At 41.2% G+C, this 25649-nt stretch overlaps 1 protein-coding gene across 2 annotated transcripts; it reads right to left on the bottom strand.

The window, feature by feature from the left end:
• Nucleotides 1–5735: 5735 nt before the first annotated feature.
• On the bottom strand, nt 5736–24183 carry CDH26 (cadherin 26). 2 transcript variants are annotated; one of them, XM_068912441.1, is made up of 16 exons: nt 23906–24183; nt 22265–22342; nt 22058–22180; nt 21350–21511; nt 19935–20082; nt 19072–19238; nt 18804–18932; nt 17035–17220; nt 16564–16832; nt 15790–15932; nt 15308–15541; nt 14559–14786; nt 13251–13375; nt 12761–12832; nt 11637–11723; nt 5736–10914 (listed from the first exon to the last, which is right to left on the bottom strand). In XM_068912441.1, exons 1-16 carry the CDS (start codon nt 24131–24133, stop codon nt 10705–10707), a joined length of 2589 nt encoding a protein of 862 aa, XP_068768542.1. In that variant the 5' UTR covers nt 24134–24183; the 3' UTR covers nt 5736–10704. The 2 variants fall into 2 exon arrangements, with proteins under 2 accessions (XP_068768542.1, XP_068768543.1); XM_068912442.1 differs by having other exon boundaries at nt 16564–16670; nt 23906–24007.
• Nucleotides 24184–25649: the final 1466 nt, after the last annotated feature.

Below are 25649 nucleotides of genomic sequence, written 5' to 3'. Positions count from 1 at the left end.
TATAAATTCTCATATGTTGCCCTTCACTCTTGGGATGAGGTCCCACAAATACTGACTTTCAGTAAAAACGTACGCAGGAAAGCAGGGAATGCTTAGGCTGCTATGAGCTGTGAGAAGGCCTATCCAACTGACTAACACTGTTTTTAGACAATATAGGTTCTTACACTACCACATCTCCAAACATACACACCTGTTGCATCTCTTATTCTCAATATGTATGTTCTCTTATTCTCAGTATGTTTGGGTCCTGTGTGCACAGCATCTGATATAATGAGACTATAGACCAGGATTATGGTCTACAAATAAAAATACAGCAATAAAAATATCTACATAGCTTCTTCAATTCCATCTTTCTCTTCATCCCTGGATTTAAATATTGTAATTCTTATTAATAATGTTAATGTAACCCATAAAACCAACCATAACCTCTTGGCAAACAAGCCCATGTAGAATGCTGTGTTGCCTTTCTTCCTCCACAGGATTTCGTCATAGTGTATAAATGATGGCAAAGGAAGAAGATAATGGCACATCCTGTTTGCAATATTTGAAGCATATACCAGTTTTCATAAGAGGAAGTATAACAGAAAAGCCTAATACAATGAGAACTGATGGGGGGTACAGGATTTCACTGCGAGTGAGTGGGCTGCCCGGGGCAAGGGGTGGTAGAGGACTACTCTCTCTCAAAACATCTCTGTGGGAAGGTGGGCCTGCAGCTACGGCCTGGAGATTGTATTTGATTGTGTTTGTTTTGTGCTCTAATTCCTCTCTTTCTTGGGGCACAATGGCTATTCAGGAGATCAATGGGATTAGTGACTTGATTTGGCCTTTTCGTAGGGCATGTAGGCTGTTGCGCACTAGGGATTTAATCCTTAATTTCTCTATTCGGGCGAAACTCCCACTGGCTTCCATTTGGCATGTTGCCGGTGTAAGGAGGGCACAACTGAGCTGTAAAATGATAAAGGGGTAGGTGTGTTATTGTTGTAATTCAAATGTCAAGTAACCAGCCAGCCTATTGTGTCTTTCCTTCTTGTTCCTTTCTATGTTTGCACCTTCTGCCGTTCTGCAGCACCTTTGCAGTCTCACCTATTTCAGCAAGATCAGTCTCAATTTCTTTCGGCCTATATTTGAGTAGGAGAGCAGTAATCCAGAAAGTGCAAAAAATGTAATCTGCATTTTGAGCATAAGACAAAATTCACAACAACAATGCTTCTCAGCAGTGTTAAAACCACCTGCATTGAAAGAGCTTGGGATTTTAAATCAAGGGAGCTGTTTGCTTGGGTTTTTTCCCTGTTTCTGTCAATGCTTCACCCTGTGAGGTTTGCCAAGTATCTTATGTCAACTATTTGAGTGCCTAAAGTTAACCATTGAAGCTCACCAAGATACTGAAATAAATCTGAATTTTTCAGAGGTGTTGAACTCCCATACTCTCCATTCAAGTCAAGCACATGCATAAATTGCTTCACCTTCATCGTGTTCTTGTTAGGAAATATCCAGCAGCTTCATAATAGAGTGTCAGTTTCCCCCTCATTTCCAAAATAAATAGCTTCTCTACATGCATGCACTGTACATAATATGGATCTTTAGCTTAAAAAAATGCATATCCTGTTGAATATTTATCCAGCACACAAGCATAGTATCTGTTTAGAAATACTTCACATTTCCGTCTAGGATACTTACATGATTCCTATTACTGTCCTGTCAAAACACCTCATAATCTTTGGAAGTATTTTTTTGAGATAGGAAGGACTGTTGTTCCCATTTTACAGCAAGGTGACATAGGAAACAGATTTTTGTTTTTAAAGATACTCAGCCATTTGATTCGCACTAATTCCAGTGGGACACTTAATACCTTTTAAAAAACTGGCTGCAAGTAATTTACAGAGGAATCTCATGAAGCATGATTTTCAGAGTTAAAGATTAGCAATCACCCTGTTGGGACACCTAGCTTCATTCTGAGAGTACTCTGAGTATCATAGCTATGTGTATACAGCGATATTAGCTTAGATTTTCAACTCATATTTGAGCCCAGTTTCCCCATTATCAATCATATCATAGTGTTAGCTTGCTCTCTGGCTCTGATTTGGAGTAAGCCACTTGGATCTCGGAGCAAGGAAACTCAGATTATGCCTTAATTTTTGGCCTTGGCTGCGCTTCCCAGCCCCTGGACTAGATGGGACTTTTGCAAGTCCTTTTGGGACCGTTGTAACAAGACAGTCCATGTTTGTGTCTCCTCTACCTAAAGTCCTGATTTTCATGGGAAGAGATAATATTCTGTTCAGAATTTGAGTACCCTTGCATGTATGGAGTTCCCCTGGAGACACAGCACTGCTCTGAGACAGCTTGTCTAGGCTTACATTACACCTGTTGGTACAGTGCTCTGCTAACAGGCAATATTAAACCCTTTTAGCTTTAGTGTTGAGTCATTTCAGAATTCTTTATTTCTGTTCTTTCCACTTTGGGTTTGAAGAGACACAATCTTATATTGTCATTTGTAGGAATATTTGAATTTAAAGAATTGCAAAGGTTCTTCGTTTTGCCCAGATTTTACAGTCCAAGTTTTCTCTGGCTCCTCACATCATTGGGAAAGTTTAGTTGTTTTTCCAACATCCATAACTTTGTCTCCCTTTAAATACATGCTTTCTGTAGCATCTTCTCTTCAACAAGACATATTATTCCTCCTGTGTAATGCTGGCTGGTGTAGGTAGAACATCCTGTTAACAGAGTCACGTATACTCTGACCAAGAAATATATAGACCCCATTCCCTCCCTGTTTGCTTCATTTCATCCCACTGACTTCGTTAAAATCATTCCTGATTTGCTCTAATATAACAGAAAGAGCCAGGCACCAGAGTGAGAATTTCTTTCCACTGTAGATGGAAATAGGGACTCACTTGTCACTGCTGCTTTCGAATGAATTTCTAAATGAAAATACCTTTTATGCTGTCAGTAATATAATACAAAGATGACAGGTTCTGTTAGTTTTCCATCAGTTACAGCCTGTGTCAGCAGCTTTTTGGGAATGCACTCCAGTTTCTACACTGAAAGCCATTTCTTCATGTTGGCTTTTTCTAGGAACAAGTGTGAGTGCTAGTGCCATGTAATACACTTGCCGTTCTTTTGTCGTATAAAAATTTGTAACATGTTCTTTGGAAGATTTGTTGGTATAGCTCCACAGTCACTTTCCTTTCTTTTCCATGTCTCTTCTAAATGCAGTTCAGTTAAATAGGTTGATGGTGTTTGTATTAATCTAAACAGCATTCTTGGCAAGATGACAGGCTGAACTGGATAGAGTTGTTGTGTTTTTATAATAGCTCTGGCCATAGCTGACATTTCTTAAACATTTTTTTTTTAATTTGAGATTCCTATCTCTGGTAATATGGAAGCTGTTCTGGGCAGGCGGCAAAGATTACGGAGTGAAAAAAAATCCTTTTACAGACATCCTACAAAATATATTGGGAAATTTTTCAAAAATGCAAATAGTAGCTATGGGTCTAAGTGTTACTGCTTTTGTTGTGGAAGCATCTGGAAGCCCTAATTAGAGACTAAAACTTCTTGTTTTGGGTGCTATAAAGAAACAAAAGGTGACACTTACACAATAGATATAACTACATACAATAGGTAGACTGAGATTATTTGATGTTTACTGGACATCAGAAAAGATGGTCCTATGATGGTCCACAGTTTTTGACTAGAATGCAGGATTTTTCCTCAGTTTCTACTATGTACTAAGTTTTTGAAAGAAATATGTATGTTTAGTAATTTCTCTTCTCCTGCAAATCAATTTAGTCATCTCTTCCAATACGTAGGCATTCTACCTTGCTCACTTCTGTGGAATTAATTCAGAACCTAAAAATGCGAAGGTTCCCTTGCCAGCTGTTTACAAATCTCCCTACGTAACTGAATCATTGCGAGTCATCTCAGAGATGACTTGCAGCAACCCTACTAACCCAGCTCTTGGCCTTTCATAAGGAGAGGCTGCAACTATGACATGCTGTGGCACTTTGCAAATGACTGGAGAAAAGAGATGAAGACAGAGACAATCAAGATCATTTTCAGCAGCTGCCTAATTAAGGGTTGACCCACGGTCCCAGAGGACTGCATACTTAATTGCTTTTCTCCATGGTTTCACTCCTGGACAATAGCCTTCGTGCAGCGGACAGCGGATTTCAAGTTGGCAAATTTCAGACTATTTCCAAGGGTGCTCATATTCTCAAGAACTACAGCTTGACACTATCAAATGTCTCCTTGAGCCATGATTTAGCCATTTAAATACACTGAATGAAGGTGGAGAACCATCCTCCACTTGATTTTTGTTTCTGCTTTCAATGGCCAGTTACTGCAGCGTGTAAAGCATTATCATATCTTCTCTGTTTATGGAATTTATATTTTTGAATACTGAAAATACCTCTTGGAATACGTAAATACTCGTGTGGAAAGTTACATATTCAAGGCCAGTTTTGAGCATAAATCCCCTTTTCATGCTTGTAAGTGGTCATTTGCTGGTGTTAATGGATTCTCTCATATGCCCTATACTTTTAGAAATCATTTGAATGAAGCCCTTTGGAAAAGGTAACAGAATGAAACGAGCTAGACAGAGTACAACTATCTAAAAAGAAAATATAGAACTCTTTCCTATTGGTCATTCTTACTGTCTCTTCATTGAAACAAACAAAGTGGAGAAGTGGAAATATTTTTTTGTAATGAACATAGCCTAATCCAAAAAACATACCATAAATACCTGCTTAAGATTGTCATTACTCTTCTCACATTCCTTTTTCTCAGTACTTCCGTATAGTCATTAAAGGGTGTTTTTCTCACTTGATGCTGTTGAGAAGGGCTATGTCTTAAGAAAGAAAACCTCTTCTCTTCACTGACCACATCAAGATATATATCTTTACAAGAAGCTTTATTTTGAAATAGTGCTAGTAAAGGTCCTTCCTTAGTTTTCCCTTTTTGCTACTGGCGTTTCCATAACTGGCCTATATACGCCATCTTCTGGATAATTGCAGAATTATCTTTACACAGAAAAAGCCTCAGCTAAAAGACTTAATAATTATTAGTGCATTGAAATAATTTGCTAATTGCATCCCTGAAGTAATTTTCTTTTTATTTTATAGAATTTAGAACAAAGTAAAAGCTACTGAATTATTAATAGCATACTATTCAACATTTATCAATAATCAATAGATTTTACAAAAAGATCTTCGTAAGTGTGGTCCCAGCAATATTGATATATTCAGTGATGTTTTGAGAGAAAATACTGTTTTACATTTTACTAGTGAGAACTCCATTTTCTCAAAAGACTGGGGGTTTGGGGATAAGTAGAAAGAAGGAATAGGTGTTTCTCACGTTGTATAATATGTTATTGTGCTGTTTAACACTCAGTTACTATTTTGATGCAGGTGGAATAAGGCCCTGCAAAGAACACATGATGTTGTATGTGCTTCTGGAAGTTTTAGCTTTGGTATGTTATGTACTCATTTAACCACCCTTGCCAAATCTCACATTGAGTAATTAAATCTTTCCAGGGGAGAGGGAAGAAGGCCGAAGGAACCTCCTGTGTCTTCTGTTGCTTCATTAACCTCACTTTCTGCCCCAAATTTATGTCTTAGGTTGCTGCAGCAAGGAATGGATACCTTGCAAACCCGGGTGTCTTTCCTTTGTAGGAAAGACGTGGAACAGGCAGAGCAGCAGAAATGCAGAAACATATTCTTCAGGATGAAACATGTTTTGTGACTACAACATTCACTTCATACCCTATAGAGTAACTGGAAATGGACTCCTACACAGCCCACACAGCCCACGAGAAGTGTCAGGAAAAACAAAATGGGCATCTAAAATATTAGTGTAAGTAAGTTTTTCAAGTGCCTTCTGTTTCCTCAGAAGTGCACCAATCCCTCAGAAACGTGCATTCAGGATAGAATTAAGTAATTACAGTAAACGCTGTGAATTATCGTATTCTAGACATCAAGAAAGTGTCCAAGTCAGATCCAGGTTAGTGTGCCACGTTTCAGTAACAGGGTCAGCATAGGAGAGAAAGGAGATTAGAAAAGCAGTCAGTTATTTATTGTTTTCTCCTGTCCAAAGGTCCTCATTGCCAGGATTGCAACACGGGACTGTTGTATCTTCCTGTCCCACTCTCAGAGCTTGATTTCCTAATATTGGGTAGTGTGAAAAATAGTTCCAAAAATTAGACTCAGGCATAGCAAGAGGCGGCTTGATCAAAAACATTTCTGTAGGGAAGCCCCAGATGCACCTCCTCTGAGAACTGGTCAGACCCACACATCCAGGAAGGCCTTCCAGCCAGGGCAAAAGCGTTTGCTGCTGAAGGACGCAAGAGACTAAACTAAGACAGTCAGTTGATATATGCTTAGCTAAGTATTTCTATTTTGAAGACTTCTCATCACTTTCAAAAAGTGCGAAATAATGGGAGTGTGAAAGAGGGAAATGGCACAAAGAAGTGATAGTACAACATCCACTTGCCTATGCTTTGCACATCTTCCCCCACTTTTCCCCAGTCACCAGTTTTGCCATCTAAATGCAATTATAGGTTAAGCTAGAAAACCACATTTGAATGCCATAATTCATTATTCTCAGTCTTCACAACCAGCACATGCTAAGAAAGAAAAAGCCCATTTTCAGTTTCGCTAAAGGTGCTAATGGTTTTTGAACTGAGCTGAGAAACTTTGCCACTAGCACAATTGCTACAAAGTCTGTTCACTGCTGGCTACCAGCAAACCTTGAGAAAAGTCCCCATCTTGGCCTATGTGGTGTGCGGTTTTTTTGGTTTTTTGTTTTTTTAAGCACTAGTCCAACACTGTTACTAAGCGTTTAATTATTAGGACTGTAAAATACGACAGCACCTAAGGCATTGGTGGAAGGAACTTATTATAGCCCACTCAGCATATGGTTTACCCTTCACTTAAAAAAAATCTCCTGGCATTTATTTGTCCTTTAGATGACTCCTTGTAATATCTTAATCAGGAGAAGCAAGTCCTTCAAAAGGGAGAAGATGACCCTAAAAACTGGCACAGAAAGATCTGATTAAAACTTTTCCTCCTTGTGTGGCAGCCTACAGAGATCCTAGGGGACCTGCCATTGCTCAGGCAGAGCAGAGGAAACAGAGCAGACAAGGGAAATGCTTTCTTCCGGAGACAAAAGGATTTTATTACTAACCTGCTGATATCCACTCCCTACAGGACCATCCTATGATCAGTCTCTCTTGTTTCCTTTAAAACTCAGAGTTTGGTCCCAGTGTGATTAATCTCCCCTTTACTGATTGTGTGTCATTTACTTCTAAGTAAGATTTTTTACAAATGAGGCAAAACAAAGACACAGATGAAGACTGTGAGGAGATAAACATTTGTGCTGCTGGGACTCCCACTGACTTGAGCACAGCGGGGGCCAGAAGTAATGGGGATTCACAGGCATCATGATTAGACCTCTCGCTGGGAACAGGTAATTGAAACACTATAGCCCATCGCCAGCATTTACAAAACGGCAAGCCATGAAGGTACTTAGTTTAAAGCAGACCCTGAACAAACCAGAGCCTTCACACGCTTCCTCTGCCATTATGTACGAGTAAAGCATAAGCTTAGGCCATCAATAGTATATAGCTCTTTAATTTTAATCCTCGGGGCATGTTCAGGGAGGATGGAGGATTAAGCTCCTATGCGTTTCTTCCTCTAAATTGGCAACAGCTGCAGCTACTTTACACCTGTTGCAGGGCTAATGCTAGTGCCTAGGGGGAATCTCATTCACGAGAGGTAAGGCTGCCTGTCCCACGCAGCTCGGCCATCTCGGGGGCCAGCACAGCTCCGGCCTTCCCTCCCCAGGCGGCCACAGGGCCTCACGGTGCTGTGCAGCGCAAGGCTACCTGCCAGTAGTTGTTGCTGGGCAACTGGAATCCGCCTGGCAACTGGGCATGTCAGCATCCAGTGAGGCTGGGCCTGGCCAATGGGAGGGCAGCTGCCAAAAGCAAGGCACATGGTGCGCCTGGCACCATTTTGCGGGCTGAGAGCCACCAGGCAGGGTGAGGAGGGCTGCAGGGCTGTAGCTTTTTCATGCTCCCAGGCAGTGAAGACCTGTCACCAACACCTTCCCCAAAGGTGCAGCAGCGCTGGCCTCAGCCAGCATGTGTGGAGATGGACTTGCAGATAAGGACAAAAGTGCCTTTTTTCCACATATAAAGTGCAGCTCTGATGCCAGCCCAGCCCGCTGTGGTGCTGTCCCCTGAGGAATAGCTGTGCGGTTACTTATGTGGGCAATTTGTGAGCTGCCTTCTGTGGGCCACCAGGCACAAGCAGAGAAGCTTTGAGAGGAAATATGGCAAGCTGCCCTGGCTAAAGGGCCTGTCCCTTGGCCCAGGTTTGCTCATCCCCCTTTTTGCTGACAGAAGAAGGGCGCGTGTCAGGCCAGGAGCTCGTGTCAACCCTTACGCAAGCATCTGAAAGCTCACTCGGGGTCTGGGAGTCTGGTGGTTCGCTGCCACCCTTGATGGAGACAGGATAACAGCAAGCAGTTATGAGTGAGCAGAGACTGACTGGGATATCCTCCCAATAAGGTGTGTTGTCTGACACAAGTAAAGGTGCTGCCTCGGACGCTCGCCTGCATATCTGTCTCCAGATGTAGCCCTCAGCCTCACACGATGAAGTACCATTTATTGACTAGCTTCTTGCAGCAGTGCTGTTAAAAGTGTGATTGATGCAAATGTGTGATGTAGGTGAGATATGCTCTGATTCATGCCTCATTTTCACTTAACTTAAGAACTTCTGTGCATTAGTCCATTTTCTGTAAACTGAAGATTTTAGTTATTTCTTGACTTCCTTCACTGTTTGCTTCGAGACTGCATATGTTAAAGATTTTCCACTGTTTTGACAGGACCATAGCAGAGTCCATATTCCTCGTATCTTGTCCAAAGGAGTGACATAAAAAGCCACTGCAAAGGTCAACGTTAGAGGTAAAAGGGAAGGCACAGAGACAGAGAGAGCACAATGGCTAAGTGTCATTCCTTAGCTTGCTGCAAGCTCTCTGTGTGACTGTGGTGAGCCAAGGAGCTCTTTCAGCCTTCATTTCTGTTGTTGAGATTGTAAACATTACATCTGTACATCACAGTCATGTTGGGAAGCTGCATTAGTTTACTGTATAGGAAGGTCTTCTAGATCCTTGAATAGAAGACGTTGAAACAGTGAACGTCACTGCCTGGATGGACACATTGTATGGGATGGTAAGAACCTCCATTCTCATTTGCTATACAGTTCCTTTTAGTTGAAACAGTTCTTTTTTTTCATTTAAGGGAGAATTTTTTTGGCATTGGCAACAACGGGTCTGGTCACATCTAATGATTTTGGTGTTTGTGAGCGTGGTGAACTATAGACAGAATGCTCTCATTATTATTTTTAATCTGGCATCATTTTCAGTGGAAATAGCAAAACACAGCACAATTCTAATCTTACCTGTATGGTTATAATTTGCAATAAAACTTGCATCTTGGTTATTGACAGTGCTGCTAAATCACTGGTCTGATTTAAACTCTTCCATCTGGTATTATACGTTAAGGTCAGTTTATCAAAGTAGTGATTTATTGTGTAAACAGATCTGGCTGCTGGCACTTAGAAAAATTTAGCTCCTTGCAATTCAGGCAGATTTTTAAATCACACTTGATTGAAAGTTTCTAGCCTTGAATTATTAGTTAATAATATCTGAGAAAAAGTAAAATTTATTGTTTAAACTTTGAAACAGAAGAACAGAGCCTTAGATACCAGACCTAGTGCTGGCCTTAGGTGGAACATTTTTCTTTAGCACAAAAATAGAATAGTAGTAAGACTGACTAGTTCCATCTCTTGTTGTTTATAAAACTTATGTAATGGCAGAATACTGTCTTCTGGAGTTATTCCTTCCTCATTCATGTATTGTAACATTGATAGCCATCATGCTATAACTGAGCATAGGCCATTACACACATGCAGACATGTACAAACCACACGATTTAAAAGTAACACATCTGAGGTTTCCATATAAAGAAATCTGATACCATCCTTTCTTTATCATGTCAGCTACTTTGTCAATGACGCCTGAGGAGACCCATGCATTTCCTTAGGACAATTTAATGTTATTTACAATAGTGTAATAATAGTAACAGCCACCAGATGCCAGCATAAGTGCGCACGCACTACATGGGTGCCTATTTTATGCTGTAAAGCAGGGATGGTGGGCGACCTCTCGGGACATTATGAAGTTGCGAGTTTGTTAAGAGTAGAAGTGCATTTTCTCTTAGATTTGTCAAGATTATATGGAAAGAAAAGATCTGATCAGCCAGCCAGATCTGCGTGGTTGCACTACAGCTAATCTGTTTGAAAGCCACCTTGGATGTAAAGAATCCACTTCCTGGAGAAAGGACTGTATCCCTGGTCTAGCTAGTAATTGCCTTTTCTTTTCAAAGTTGTCTTATTTCCATATGGAACTGTGGCTTCAATTTCTAGCATGGTAGATTTTTTTTTTTTCCTTTTCATGCTAGGTCATACACATGTCATTTTCCTGGCTGCTGACATGCAGACATTATAGCCAAGAAGAATAAAAGGCCAGGTACTGGTGGTGCAAACATACTGCAAATCTGTCAAGTGTGGATGGTTCTTTTCTTAAAATTTTGTCAGTGCTTCTTCCAAAAGCCTTTGTAACACCATAAATAGTCATGGCCTTTTGAAATTAGTTGAATGACAGAAATGGCTTCTGGCAGATTTCATCCAGAGCAGAAAACTTTGGCCCCAGAGTTTGCAAAAAATCCCTGGGCAATTCCTCACTGACAACAGAGAGAGAGTAGGAGGAGCTATTTCGCTCTAGTTCTCCTTCTTCAGCATATCTGCAAGGTTTGTAGCTGTGCCCATCATCTTCCATTTTGCTTTGGTCATACAATTTCTAAAGAAAGGAAGAAACAATACAAATCACCTACTGCCCGTCTGAAAACGAATGGGATTCATAATATGCAAATTACACAGGTAGGCCAGGAGGCTGCAGTGAGGGGTCTCTCCCTGATAAGGAAAAGTTGTATTGAAACTCTCAGCTGCAAAAGCACCTGAGCCTGAACTTCCCCTTGAGTGCAAATAAAGCAAAAAGGAACTTTTGATCTGAACTGGAACAGAGCGTCGTCAAATGAATGCAATTATGTTCTGAAAATATAGTCTGACGCAAGGAATCACGAAGGAAGGAAAGGCCTGTGAACCTTCAATGGCCTGATAGGGTATGGTAAGAGAAACTAGGATTTCCCAGCTGACGCAGAAGTGAAATTGCAGGCAACTAAACTTAAATCTTTAAATCTGGCACTGCAATTGGAAATGTTTTAGCCCCGTCTACTAGTCTTGAAGAAGAAATTTATATGTGACAGACCCCTCAACTTCTGGGTGACCAGTCAGAGGCAAAAAGATGTCTAGGAGCCAAGGCATCTTCAAAAAGGAAGAGCCTGTTCCTCCATCAAATATATTCCTTCCTTACAATAGCAATACTTCTTTCTGAGACGTGTGCTGAAAAGGAACTGAAGCGATAGCAACCTTCCAGTTTTATAAGCCTTGTTGCTTGTTCTTATTTCCTATTCTTATAAGCCAGCTTCACACAGGGCAGGTTCAATAGCTGCTGTTTCTTACCTGATCAAGTTTTTTGCCCACTGTCTGTAGGATGTGATCAGGGTATCTTACTTGGGAGGTCTCATTATATCTAGCGTACAGGCCATCCTGAAAGACAGACATAAGGTTTGACAAACCTAAAGACCCCTACTAACGTTTCTTTGCAATACAGGTACATCCAACTGTATTTCCCTTGTGTTGTCTTCCCCAGTTACATTGCAGGTTTTCCTCATCAGGGACTGTTTCTTCTTTGGAGTTTGTAAGTCACTCGTTATATGGAGTCACAAACTGTAGGCACTCTTTATAATCTCCAGTAATTCAGTACGTTTCTTCCCCTAGATTTATTGGATTCTTTTTCATTAACGGCACCAAACATTACATCTTTAAGATGTAAACTCACACCAGTAATCCTAACTCCTAATTAAGGAGTTAAGGATTGTAGAATTGGGTTCTCATATCTGTAAAAAAAGACTATATGCTTTACGTTTTTTTGCCTGCTATAAAACAGAGATTGTTCTTAGAATCTCTTGGTAAACACTACATACTTATGAGTAGAACACATGGCAGTCACTTAGTGATATAGATTCAGAATTTCCTTCAGGCGTTTTTTACATTAAAAATAAAGATCTGTTACATGAGTTAGAGAATTAAGTTTGTTCTGCAGATTTTTGTACTGCTAAAAGTCCTCAAACCGCCAAACGTACTTCTTCTAGTCAGAACAATACTCATAAATTCTGTTCACACTTTTACAATATAATTAGTAAGAGATATTGGCCAATATGTTTCTGATACTTGAAGAATGATGGTGCCATTTCATTTACATCAAGAACTGAATAAAAATTCCTGCGTATCAGTTCAGACACTGTGATAAGAACTTTGGAAGACATTACACTTCCAAATATTTAGACCAAATACTAATAAAAAAAAGTGCCAATCTCAAACTGAAAGCTGTTCAAAAAAAGCTGTTTGCACTGGTATTTAAAATAATGTTGGCATCTCCACCAAATGGCACTTATTTTCTAATTGAGCTTTGTTGTAGTATTCTTTCTACTGTTCTTAATACTGTATCTCATTCTCAGGATTAACAGTTTCTGCGGTATAAAAAAAGAGCATTTACAGTAAGACATAAGGACACTGGCTGTTACCTTGACAGTCACTTTTCCAACTTCTGCAGACACAGGCAGTAGAACAGCATGACCTATAGTGTCCAACTTAGCCTGCATATAGGGAGAGGGAAGGTGTTAATAACAAACTGAGCTAGACTGTGAAGAATCACACTTTTGCAGGCTCTTTGCTTTTTCATTTCCGTTTACCTCCTTGTTGAAAACACTAGTGCGTGTAGTATGACAAGAGATTATGTTCCTCATCATGTTTTGGGTTTATCAATCAGTGGGATGAGGCACCTGTGAAGGTCTAGGAGATACTGAAAAATGGTAGGAGTGAAAATGGAGCCTGTCACCAAAGTAGCATCATCCAGTCCATGCAGAACACTGCTCCCTAGATAAACTTAGTGACAAAAGAGGCTTTGTTCTGCTCAATGCCAAAACCAGAGGAAACATAAGAAAAAGGATGACTAGCACAAATTCAACCACACAGCACTGATGGAGTGAGGTAAATACATGCTTTTGTGCTTACCTGAGATAAAGGCTTTCTGCTCTCTTCATTATAAGTGATTAAAGTCTGTTCACCTCCCTGAGGTGGAAGACTGGCTTTACCTTTGGATCCTGATGCATAAAACCGACAAAGTAGAATACTGGAAACTGTTGAAGCAAGAAAGGAAATAGCGAAATGGACAGCGTAACTAGATCTGAATGGCCCAATACAAGGGGCTGGTGAGGCACCCAAGCCAGTTCAAAATAAACTAACTCTGATACCTCCAGCAATGTAGCTGTGCAGATGCAAGGCTTGGCCCGGAGTGATTAGCCTGCTTTAGAGAGCCAAGCTGTTATCTCCACAGAACACTGCATTGAGCAGGCACACATACTACATAGATCACTTGCAAGTAGCCTGAGGACTGCATAGTGGTCAGATAATCTGTTAATTTTTGTTTCAGATAACAAATCAGTAGTCCAGTATGCCATGTCTCCTGCAGTAGTCACATTGTAAAGGAAACAGCTCTGTAACAGGCAATTAGTAGCATAACCTATGGGAGAAATTCTTACTCCTTCCAGTCAGTCAGCATTTGGCTAATGTCAGAATGATTATATGTCTTTTAATTTCATCTAATCTGAACAAGAATATTCACTTTGTACTAGAGTTCCACTTACTACTTGACACAAATAATTTGCCAATTGTCCTCTAACTACAGTATAATCATGATTTTCACAGGTAACAAGCTGAAAAATTCTGCTTGTCAGCATTACACTTCTGGCTTTTCCATTTAGATACTTTCTTTTTTCATAGGTTACACACTTGTATTTATTGTTCTTCATACACATGTAAGTATTCCATACATCCATGTTGTCTTCCCCTTTTCACTGCTCTGTAATACACAGTCCACACCTTTTCACATCTCAGCCATGAGTGGAGATAGTTTGCACTAATTTTTCCAGGGTCTGTCACCCTGTGTTGTCAGCCTTGGATACCACCTTCCACTGCATTACACATTGTAGTGGCCAGTAGTTTGAAAGTTTTCTTGGCTATCAACAATGAAAAAAAATCTCTCCAGTTACTAGATGGGAACAGCAATATGTTCTGTCACAAAACTAAAGTATTTCCAAAATTTAAAGAGAGAAGAGGCCAGAACAAATGGATGGAAGTGCCACAAGTATGAACTGGTCACACCTTGATGACACTCTAAAACATTAAAGCAAATGGTCTTTCCCATTTGCCTTAATGTATTAGGCTAGTAGGTCTTAGCACGTGTTCATACACTGCAACTGCAGTGAGATCTTATGACCAGATGGTAAATAAATGGCATGTGCAAGTTAGGAGGTTACTTACCCAGGAATAATAGGAGAGCTGACATCATTACTGCAATGGCACTGCCTCCAAGTCTCACTGATGCTTGTGAAAGTGGTGAATCTTCACATGTATGCCCATCTGGGCAAAGGCAGAGCCTTATGTGCTGATTCTGCCTTGTAGAAAATCCTTGCCTATCCCGAATAATGAACGGCACCAAATAACTACCATGTGGGAGTCTTCTTAACATTAAAAGCTCAACCGACCCCCCTAAAAAGAAGACGAGTAATTACTTCAAGACTCAGGGAAAGAAGTCTGATATTCTACAGTCCCTTGCGTTGATGATCAACAGTTGAATTTCAAGGGAAATTCATTTGCACCCCAGTGTCGAATCCTTTTCTAGTCTTAATGCACCAAAGTGAATAGGACAAAATGGCATCCTGCTCTATCATCTTGCTGAGCATGTCGGGATCTGTCCCAGTTTGTTCTGGCATAACTGCACTGATAAACCTCTCGAATTCACCAGGAAGTTAATCAAATGCAAAAGCTGTTCCTCATCTGTTTTATCCCACTTCCTGCAGTTTGAATGCGTTTCTACTGGTCCTGACCCCGACAGAGATGAAGAACAATATAACTTTTTTTCAAATTGCAGCAACCCTTTACATTTTGAAAGCCGTTCTTCCTTGTCTTTTCAGTCTCCTCGAGACTAACAAGTAACAGACCACAAAGAGACAATAAAACAGTGGGAGGGCACATAAGTGACAGTAAAGAACATGGAAGGAAGCACTCACCAAAATTCCTTCCTAATTTCCAGTTATGCTTTACATCTTCAGAGTCCTCAGCCAGTTCAAACGTAAATGGATCAGAATTTGCTTGGACCAGAGCAGACTTAGCTTTTATAATGAGAGGTATCCTTTCTTTTTGGTCACACACATCTAAAGAAGGAGTCACTAATGCTGGCATATGATCATTAATGTCGGACAAGTAAAGGAGGATGGTGCCAGTACCAGTCTGTGGTGGAATACCTAGACAGGAGCAAAAGAAACACAAAAATATTCATAACTAGTTATTGACAAAAGCCCACCCATTGGCAGGGTGTCTGTCTGCTTTATCTTTGCAGTCACATGACACAGTTAAATTTTGAACATTAGGGTGTTCTGCATTACAATTCTCCATTCGGATGCCTAGTCTTGCTATCATTTTAGCCCTTTGACATGCACCTCATCTCAAACAGTCCAAGTGCTACTTGAATATTGTTTGAGTGGCTACTTACCTTCATCAGTAGCGTGAATGATAATGGTGTACACACTGTTGTTCACATAAGGGGATTCTGGATCAAATTCTTTTTCCACAGTAAGAACTCCAGAATTTTCATCCACACTCACCCAGCTAGCTGGGTCATGAGCTAGTTCATATCTTGAAAAGAAAGGCAAAAGTTACAAGGTGCCTTTGTTTTCTTAAATGGAGTTTGAAGCAGAGAAAACTTTTACTGTGTCTTTCTTTATCTTTATAAGCTCTTCAAGTCTCTTTCCTTATTTCCTGATGCTTACTCTTACTGACTCTATGACAAGTGGTAAGTTTCAGCACAGCCAACAGAACAATTTCCCCACACTGTGCTAATAGACCTTGCATAGACCTCTCAAATCTGTTCTTAGGGGCTAAGAAAATGTCTAATTTCCACATCAGATTACTATTTTTAGAACCAAACACACATCAGTCCTTTCTATAGCATCAGAATTTTGTGTTTGAAATTAACATACAAATAATGCAACCTGGTTGTAGGTAAAACTCTTACTAGGAAGACAGCAGAAATGTTGAACAATCAAGGACTAAGTAATGGACCTTTAAAACTGTGTCTTAGTGCACATCCAGATAGCTTGTTCTGTATTATCAGGAGGAAATGCACAGCTCTAATATGTACGTTCATGTGACTAAATAAACATGTGTATGTATATACATATATGCATAGGTACCAAATTAAACTTGAAAACCTCTTTGTTTTCCTAACCTATTTTTTATTCTGACGCTTAGAAGAATCTCCACTTACTTTATCTTCCTTGGTACATCATCTGGATATGTAGCAGGATATCTTCTAAATACTCTCCCGGGCTTCATTGGATCTTCTTTTTGGACGATAAGTATAGGAGGCTGAAACTGAGGAGTATGTTGTGATTGTAAGACCTTGATGTTCACAGTTATATTCATGCATTCTGTGCTTGAGATCATCACTTTGCCATTTTTGCAGGAGAAGAAAGGTTCTTCATTTTCTACAGAAATGACAAGTCTCTTTTCAGAGTTCTCTTCGTACCTGAGAGGCTGAAAACCCCAGACAAAAGCCTCGTTAGCCATTTTGACCTTTGCTGTGGCAGTCACCTCTGTGTACCTGGGACCCAGAGGTGAGCTGCCAGACTCCGTTAAGCTGCTAAACTATTAGTCTTGCAGTCAGACTGACCATGCTACAGATTCCCATGTTGTAGCTCATCTATTACATCCTCTCCAGTCTGCTCAGTAACATTACCTTGATGATACTCAAAATGCCATCGTTTGTTTCCGGATCAGTCACGATGGCAAACTGTTCCTTCTCATTGCCTTTTGTTATATTGTATTTTGCTCTCCAAGCTGGAGTGTTGGGAGAGTCTTTATCTTCCACTTGGAGCCGTAATGCAGCTGGATGTTCTTGGCCTGCCAAAATCTGTAGCCGGTACTGGGAGGGGAAAGGAGAGAAATAATCCTTATTTTCTCCAAGAGGAAGGAGCCTGTTAGCCAGGCATTTGACCTTCTGAGTTGGAGCTCCAACTCCAGGCCATGTGGAACTGGGTCTGTGATTGTGGTTCGCGGGTCCCCATTCAGTGATAAAGAAGCCTCAATTTTCTGCCATGTGGAGGAGTTTTGTGCATGCAAGCTCAGGCCAGAACTTGTCAGCAGATGTTACTTGTTTTCTAGAGGGTCAGGAATGCATGAGATTTTAGTTCATTGCTTCACAACGGTTTAAATTTTTGAGGGTGCAGTCTAGCCTAACCAGCATTTCATAGGCTAAGCAATGCCAATTAAGTCACCTAAGGTAGAAACACAACTTAAAAGATGAGATAGTAACAAAATGTAATTTATATTTTTTTTCTTCATATAGGAAGCTCTTTGTTTGAGATCCTGTGAAAATTCAGATTCTTGTCTTCTAACATGTGAGCAGTCCCCTCCCGGCATCCTGTTACACATGCTAAACTGTGCGCATATCAAGCTGCTACACAGTTTAAACATGCTATAAAGAATAATGTATGTACTCAGACAGAGGAGACAGATTACAGCTATGAGAGAAGGATGGGAATTTTTACTAGCCTGGAGTTAATCATGATGAAGCACAGATTTTTGTGTAAACCTGCCTTGACAGGGTTATCTACCCTTATTCCTTCCAGTCTTCCAAACACCATTCTGCGGGCAGGAGACGTACCATAACCTACCCACGGTAACATTCAGGCAAGTGTTTGCTTTTGTAGGTTACTTTGTACCCACTGTTGTAACGCAGCTTCTATCCTTGTGTTCACAGCTTCAAATCTTTGCACATAGCTGAGCTTGACAAGCCTTTATACTTTGAATGTGTCCATATGCAAATCAGAAAAACTATTTTTGGCTTTCTGTCCTATTAATTGGGCCTGAACCTGAAAATTTATAAGCTTTTACCTGACTTCAAATATAGCTGTCTACTCACTCAGAGTTCTTTACTCCTCAGAGCCCTCTCCCTACTAGCGAGTTTGATTGCTCCTGTTCTTACGGCACATGCTCTACAAGCACCATCGCCAGTATCACAGACAATCCCATCACACGATGTGACAGCAGAAGCATTGCCAGCACACCTAACTGCCGCTTTAAGGTGTGCTGAGTTTGTAGGCAGAGAGGTCTAGAGCTGTTGAGGCCTTCATGAATCAAAACTAGCATCTTTCGAGAGCAGACTGTAATCAGTACCTCAGCTTCTCAGATGTGTTGGAATAGGCTAATCTGGCAGCATTGTTAACGCTAACAATGCTGTCAGACAAAAACTTTCTAACACTGAACATGGAAATCTAACAACGTTTATCACTGCCAGGAGTCAAGCACTCTCTTACTGTCCACATTTTAAAGAGGTCTTTCTTCTAATACTGTGCCATTATATCCATAAAGCTCATTTGTATGTGTTTTGGCCTGATCCTGCAAGAGTCTGAGAGTTTCTATTTCCCCTACTGAATGTATTCAGCAGTTTGAAAGACTGAACTGTGTTTAGGAATGGCTTAGTAAAGTAATGATGCTTCTTCTCACATGATCGTTGATAAATACAGGGAGGTAGTTGTTTGCATCTTCAATAGCTACATTCACTGTTGCAGTAGATGACTGCTTGGGAGCTCCATGGTCACTGGCTTCAACCAGAAGTTTAAAAGAACTAGCAATCTGAAAAACAAAGGAATTTCCAAACTTGGTTCAGAAACAAATCACAGCTATAAAGCTGGATCTAAGATTCCCCCTCCCCTTGTACCTGGTTAATATGTATCATGCATTATATGATAAGAAACTGTCATATTTACATTACCTCGTAATGCAGGCATCCAGACAGGAGTATCACACCTGTGACAGGATCAATATCAAATGCGAATCCATCTAGAATGGGCATTTGCATAGTTAGAGAATAGGAGACTTGAGAATTAGCAGTGCCTCCTTCATCTTTGTCCAAGGCAGTAACTTGGAAAACTGGTTCATCTAGGATAAAGAATTGAGACATTAATACAAGTGTTCAGGGTTGTCATGGAGCTTTTTGGGCATAGCTGCAAGCTCTTGGACACATATGTCCTCAGAACTCCTGCATCTTCTCCCATAGCTGTGGTTATCTCTGCAAAGACTCTGGCCTCCACCTTGTTTGAGTGGCCAATTTGCCTGAAGTACTGTAGACTAATAGAGAGGGTTATTGAACTCCTGAATTCCTTTATCAAAAATGTTCACTCGTATTTAAGCGAACTCTCAGCCAGCTCTTAAGGAGCTGGCACCACTCCCATGTGTCTACATGTCTGTTCTTTGTGACACACCTAGCTCAGGTCTTTGTAGGATCTTTTATGTTGCTGAAACAGTTTGTCTGACCATATGCTGTGAAGCAGTGTGCTTGTGCAGCAGGTTCCAGATCCACAGTTCAGATTATTTTGCTAAAGTCTTGGTTTGCAGGTAGGAGCAAAGTCTTTGGAGTTTTTCCGTAATGTCTCTAACATTATGCTTATATACATTGAAGTTAATCAGACAACAAATCAAGAAGAAGTAGTCCCTCATTCCCTAAACCCATGAGTGCTTAAGTAAAACCAAAGGAGAAGAACAGATTTAGTAAGAAAGGAAAGTGAAAGATAAAAGAATTAAAAAGAGATCACCTGTACAGAGACCAGTAGGATCCCTTGTTCGGATTACACTTACCTTTACTGTGGTTCTCTCTTATTGTAATGTTAAATTCTTCCTTGGAAAACTCAGGTGCATTATCATTAATGTCTTTAATCTTAATCTTGAAAAATAAAGGTCGGTCCAATAGTTCTGCATTTTTTCTGTGCACGATATCAAAACGTACCTAAATGAGCAGCAGCACAGTAACCCATTTAGAGAACCAAAGGGAACAAGATGCTTAATTTTGAAGCTACTTCAGTAATATTTGGCTGGGTCTTTGAATTGCATTGCTAAGGCATCAGTTCGCTTTCCAAAGGTCGTCCTTGGAGAGGATGACCCCTTCATATGTCTTCCAAGGTTCATAATGGTCATCCTTTGCATTAACGATACTTAAAATCAGTATCTGGAGCTGGATTATTTGTAATGACTGCCTAATACAAAATTTGTAAGTATCTTTGGGGGCAGACACCTAAGCAGAGAGCAGCTTTTCACGTTTCCTTCCCAATTCTAAGGTATTCATTGGACTAGTATGCTCAGTTTCCTCTAGCTGCATTTCTGAGACTTTTTGGTTCCCTTCTCATGCATGTGCAGGGAATTCAGTTCTGAATGCTGAGGTCTCCTTTGCTACACTTGTTTCTGTTTTAAAACCAAGCACTGAGTGTCTGCCCTGGAACACCAATATGTCTAGTGAAGTACAAAAGAAGACTCTCCAAAACTTATATTTTCATTACAGAAAGCAAAATCTTGCCCGGAAAGCCACATAGAACTGTAAATATCAAGTGCGTACAATTAATACGCAGAGACACAAGTATATCACAGAACAGACATAAGGAGAGGACAGTTGAAGATTTTTTGCAAGAGGAAAAACAAACCCACAGTCCCATATGTCATTCATGCACTCATTAGCACATTTCGTTCATTACACTTACTGCTTATGACCACTCTTCTGCTTTTTTAAGGACAAGCGTATGCTTATGCTTATGTAAAGTCATTCTAATCTAGCTTTGCAGCTCCTTTAGTGTTATCTATTTCTTTTGTAATGCATAACTTTTTGCTTCCAAATCGTGCTCTTCTCTTGATAGCAGTTTTTTGGTTTATGACCCCAGCATTTTGGCTGCTACAGCTATAACTTGTAGGACTTTTGAACTTCAGGACAAATTTTTCATTTTTAGGCGGTGATCTGAGTTATATGAAAAATACAACAGAACAGAAGTGTACTGATATTTGTGGAACTCTACACATGCCACAAAGGTTATAGAATCGATAGTGATGCAGAAGTTACCTGTTCGTTTCTGCTAAGACGATTACTTTTGCATTTATTTTGAGATTCAAAATAAGAAGGACAAAAATACACCCTTCAGATTCTTACTGGCATATCTCATTCCTGTGAAGCATTTGGCCATGAGAAAAAGAAAAAATTTGCTGAAGGTATTCTTTTAAAGCATGATTACCTGAAAAGATGGGGTCTTTTCTCTGTCAATGGTACGATGTACATACACATGTCCGTTTGCATCGTCTTCTATAGAAAACAATCCAATCTCTGGATGTTCATCTACACCAGGTCCACTGATTAAGTATCGTACTGATGCATTAAATGATTTGTTATTGAACAGCTTTGAAAAGAAACACAATTCAGCGTGAGTAAGGAAGACAGAACAGAGGTAAAATACTTTAGACCAATTCTCTTCCTGGCCGCTCTGTCTTTGGAGACGGGACCTTGCTTACAGGCTTGCTTTCAGCCACCCAGCAGCTTTCTGGGTTGCAACACTTTCCTCCCAGTCCTCTCTGTCCGTAGAAAGGCCCTGCCATCACCTCTGAGACACAGCTGCCAGCCCACTACACTCTCCACTCTCTCTGCACAATATACAGGCTCGCAGCTCTGTGCAGTGACTCTCTCACCTCTCCCATACCATCGTCTCTTCGTTTTCCTAAGTGTGGCAACAGCTTCCCAAAGAAAGGAGCAATCTCCCCCTCCCACTACATGATTCCACCCAATTCTGTTTAAACAGGGCAGTTTGAACAAAGGAAGTTTTAAAAAAAAGGTCTAATACACAGGGGCATTCTTGCCCTCTTCCACCCTTGATGTTTTGTTGTAGAATTGGTGGTAAAAACCTTACAGAGAGGTTCAGGAAGAGCTTGTACTAAAAGCTTATTTGTACCTGTCCAGCATATTTTGGGAATGGTCCTTTTTCCTCCTCTTGAACAACAATGGTGGTAATAACCCATGTCCTTTTCGTACGCCGTAGAGGATGTAGACCATCTAATTGATAAGAATCTAGCCACTATTGGATAAAGAAGTGCATTTAGTGCTGTAGTTTATGTACTAATTGTAGTGTATCTGTTACTAAATAACACTGACTACAAACCTGGATGCTCTTCTTTTGGGTAGCTTGTCTTAAGTGGAAATTTTCAACTTCGTGAGAAAAGCTGTTGGCAGCAGTAACCTTATAAAAGAGAAGCCCATTGTGAGAAGTGTGGTTAGCTAGAAAACATTGGAATGAATGTTGCCTGGGAGGAATTTGGCTTCACAGAAACGTATCGGTTCAGTTCTGACACCAGTGTGTTACATTGTAGTTAACGCTATAAAATTATAGAAATTCCAGAGATATCATCCTTCCCATTGCAAGTGAAGTGGCATGAGACCTTGGCTACTGATTTCTTTGGTCAGGTGATGCCAGTCCCAGAAACATGCAAATGCTGTCTCGAACTCTCCAGACTGTTATCTCTGTGGCTTCCTCTCAAACCAACTCTTGATACTTGAAATACGGAAATACTCCCCTCTGTCTCTCCCTGCCTTTACAATTTATATTGACAGGATGTAAACTTTCTGCTGAAAATATTAAGTCTGAATAGTATTTCAGGTTCTCAAAAACTTTGTCATGTTTTTATGTGTCCCAAACTGGACCGAAGTCTATAACCTGGACGTGAGTAAAATACGTTGTTGAGAATGGAATTCCACCCTAATTAGCTTTTATAAGCACTGGATTCCTACACAAGCTTCAAACACTGCTTTTTACTTAAAAATCTTCCTTCCACTGCAAGTGTGATAGTACTCAGATTACACTTTTGGCATTAGCTCAGAGACAGCTTGTACACCTTTTTCCTCATTCTCGCAATATTCGTGTGGAAGCTTGCTTTTTGCTGACCTGTTCTGTCAAAAGGTCTCCAGTGTCATTTAAAGAAAGGAGCAGCGCTATTCCCACCTAGACTGGGTAAAGGTCAGGCCTTTATCTCCTGATCTGTTTCTGAAGAAACAAAATACTGATGGAATTGCTGCGGTTATTAACTCCACACCCCAAGCGATGGGGCTCATGGGTAGTGCTTTGGAGCTTTTCTGTAAAGCTGTTGTATGACCTGGGCCTCTGCGGTGTAAAAACAGCAAGCAAGGCTTTAACCTGGCACTTGAATGGTAGTATTTATTAGCTTAGTTCCAGGTTCAGCTCTGCTGGACTTTGTAAGCCCTTGTCTGTGCCGGACAGCCCCCCTGCCGCCGCCCCCAGCTGCTTTCCCCGTCTGTGTGTAACCACTCCTAAGTATACTAAAAAGCTTTAATCATGTATTTTTACAGCTTCTGCACTCCTTTGTGTGCGCAGCAACGGCTGCAGCTGCTGCCGTATCTATTCCAGACTTGGCCACCACTAGTAAGGAACAACACTGTTCAGGCCCATAAACCCCACAGAAATGCTCACGGAAATGCTGATGAGTTATTGTGGGGGATCATAAACCCACCAGAGACAGCACTGGGCACCAGTGCGCTCTGCCAGGCACGAACGCCCCCGGATCTTCACCGCGAGCCGAAGGCCCCAGCTCCATGCAGGCCGTTTCACCACTGATCCCGGAAACCCCTTGCGAGAGACCTGAGCCCGGCATTTGGGGGGCAAAGCAGCTACCCTTTCCCCGGGGTGCTGCGCTCGGGGGGCAGGCTGCACCCTCAGAGCCCACCCAGCGGCCGGAGGCCTCGTCCCTGCGGGGAGCGAAGTGCCGCCCCCCCCCAAGCCCTCACCTACCACCAGGAGAAGCAGCGCAGCGAGTCGCTCCATGGCAGCGCAGAGCCAAGTGCGGAGCTGGGTGTGGAGCCAAGCAGTGCCCGTGAAGCACCTGGCCGCACCCCAGCGTCCGCCCACCCCGGGGGCAGCGCAGAGCCAAGGAAGGAGGGACCGGGGCCGTGCCAGGGCCACCTGCCCCACGAGGCACCTCCTCCTTGGTTCCTCCAGGGCAGCCCAGGCCTGGCCCATGGCAGCAGCTCACAGGCAGCGTTCGGCAGTCCTCGCTCCCCTCTTGTCTTGATGATGTTGTACCTTGGTGCTGGTGCACAAGCAGGCTACCCCAATGGCGATTCCCAGGGTGTGCTGACTGTACCACTATCCGTGGGGGTCCTGCAGCTCTGGGGTTCCCTTATTTCAAACAGGTTAGGCGACACCAAACTATGTTTCCTGCATGGGACCTGTGTCTGTTCCCATACCCTTGCTTCAGAAAAGCTACAGCGATGGATCTCTTCTAGTACCAATGCCTTTTTGATGTAGAATAGGCCTCAGTTACGTAGAGATGTCTCAGCCCAGTTGTTCTCCTTGGCAGGATATAGTGAGTTCCCCCCAAAGCTATCTGAGATACAGAGGTGAGAACAGAGTGCGAGAGAGTGCGCTGAGCATCTGTTCTGCCCCGCTGGAAGGGGGAACCCTTCCGACAATTCAGTTCTTCCATGTGCCGGTCTAGAGGGTGCACATTAGGATTTTGGATGCTCTCAATTGAGTTGCTCCTAGGAATTTTGTACAGTGGCTTATTACAACAAAATCTGTTTTTCACTATTGTCACTTCCACTATTTCTGTTCTTTACTAAATAGTTATCATCTACAGTTCCACAGGCGTTAGAGCTGCTCCAGGGAAAAGCAGATATTTCTGCCTGGCAGACAGAACAGGAATGAAATGAAACTCTGTTCTGTAATATTGAAATGACTCAAAGTAAAACTTAGCTCCCCTTTGGTGGGTTTTTTTTTTTCAGTTGCTTTGTAATTGGTACTTCTACTATCACTCAAAACAAATGTGTCGTTACTGAACTTTTATGGCCATTATACAGCTGTAATAGACAGGCAGCTTTCATTAAAGAGTTCTTCAGAAATGTGATTGCCTGGTAACTTTACAGTTGCTCACAAAAATGCAAACATATTACTTCATATTTAGTGGAGACATGCTATTACAAATACTTCTGATATATATATATATATGCAGTACCCTGAGCAATTCTTATCTGTCATAACCGTGACAGTTACTATTATGTTACTTAAGACTTTGAACCAAGAACAAGTTCTGAAAATGTTTCTTAAACTAGATTGTTCTGTGCAACCCATCAAGCAAGTATCAATTTGCATACTGAAGTTCTTCTATATGAACGTCTAAAGCTGGATACGCAATACAACATGAGCACAAAGACAAAGGGCATAGGCATTATGGAACATACCTAGATAATTTAGCAGCTCCGCTCTAGAGGTTCAAACAAGGGGAGAGTGGCTCCTTTTCAGTCCAGGGCAAACTGCTAGCTGCCTAAGTAAGCTGAGAAAAGAACTGATAAGTAAAATTTTTAACCTTAAGCTTTATTATACTTAGTGCAAGTTTCTCTGAAAACGGTGATTGAGTTGATTAATACCACATTTGGAAAAGGTTGGTCTGGCTTGTTGGTTACATTTTCCTTGGAAAAGCTGTATCATCTTATCTCTTCTGATTGTCAAATTGTTATGTGATACCTCCCAAAGGAGT

The sequence above is a fragment of the Struthio camelus genome, chromosome 18 (genome assembly GCF_040807025.1).
Source record: "Struthio camelus isolate bStrCam1 chromosome 18, bStrCam1.hap1, whole genome shotgun sequence".
NCBI classification, from domain to species: Eukaryota; Metazoa; Chordata; class Aves; order Struthioniformes; family Struthionidae; genus Struthio; species Struthio camelus.
This window is presented reverse-complemented; position numbering and strand designations above follow the sequence as displayed.

What these genes read in the sequence shown, in the direction of transcription:
- CDH26 (XM_068912441.1), bottom strand. Translation starts at nt 24,133, where the DNA reads ATGGGCCAGGCCTGGGCTGCCCTGGAGGAACCAAGGAGGAGGTGCCTC. An exon ending in CTGTATTTATCAACGATCAT is followed by an intron (nt 17,221 to 18,803) that starts GTGAGAAGAAGC and finishes TTCCCCTCCCAG; the next exon opens with TACCGGCTACAGATTTTGGC. An exon ending in AGCTCTCCTATTATTCCTGG is followed by an intron (nt 13,376 to 14,558) that starts GTAAGTAACCTC and finishes TTGCTTCAACAG; the next exon opens with TTTCCAGTATTCTACTTTGT.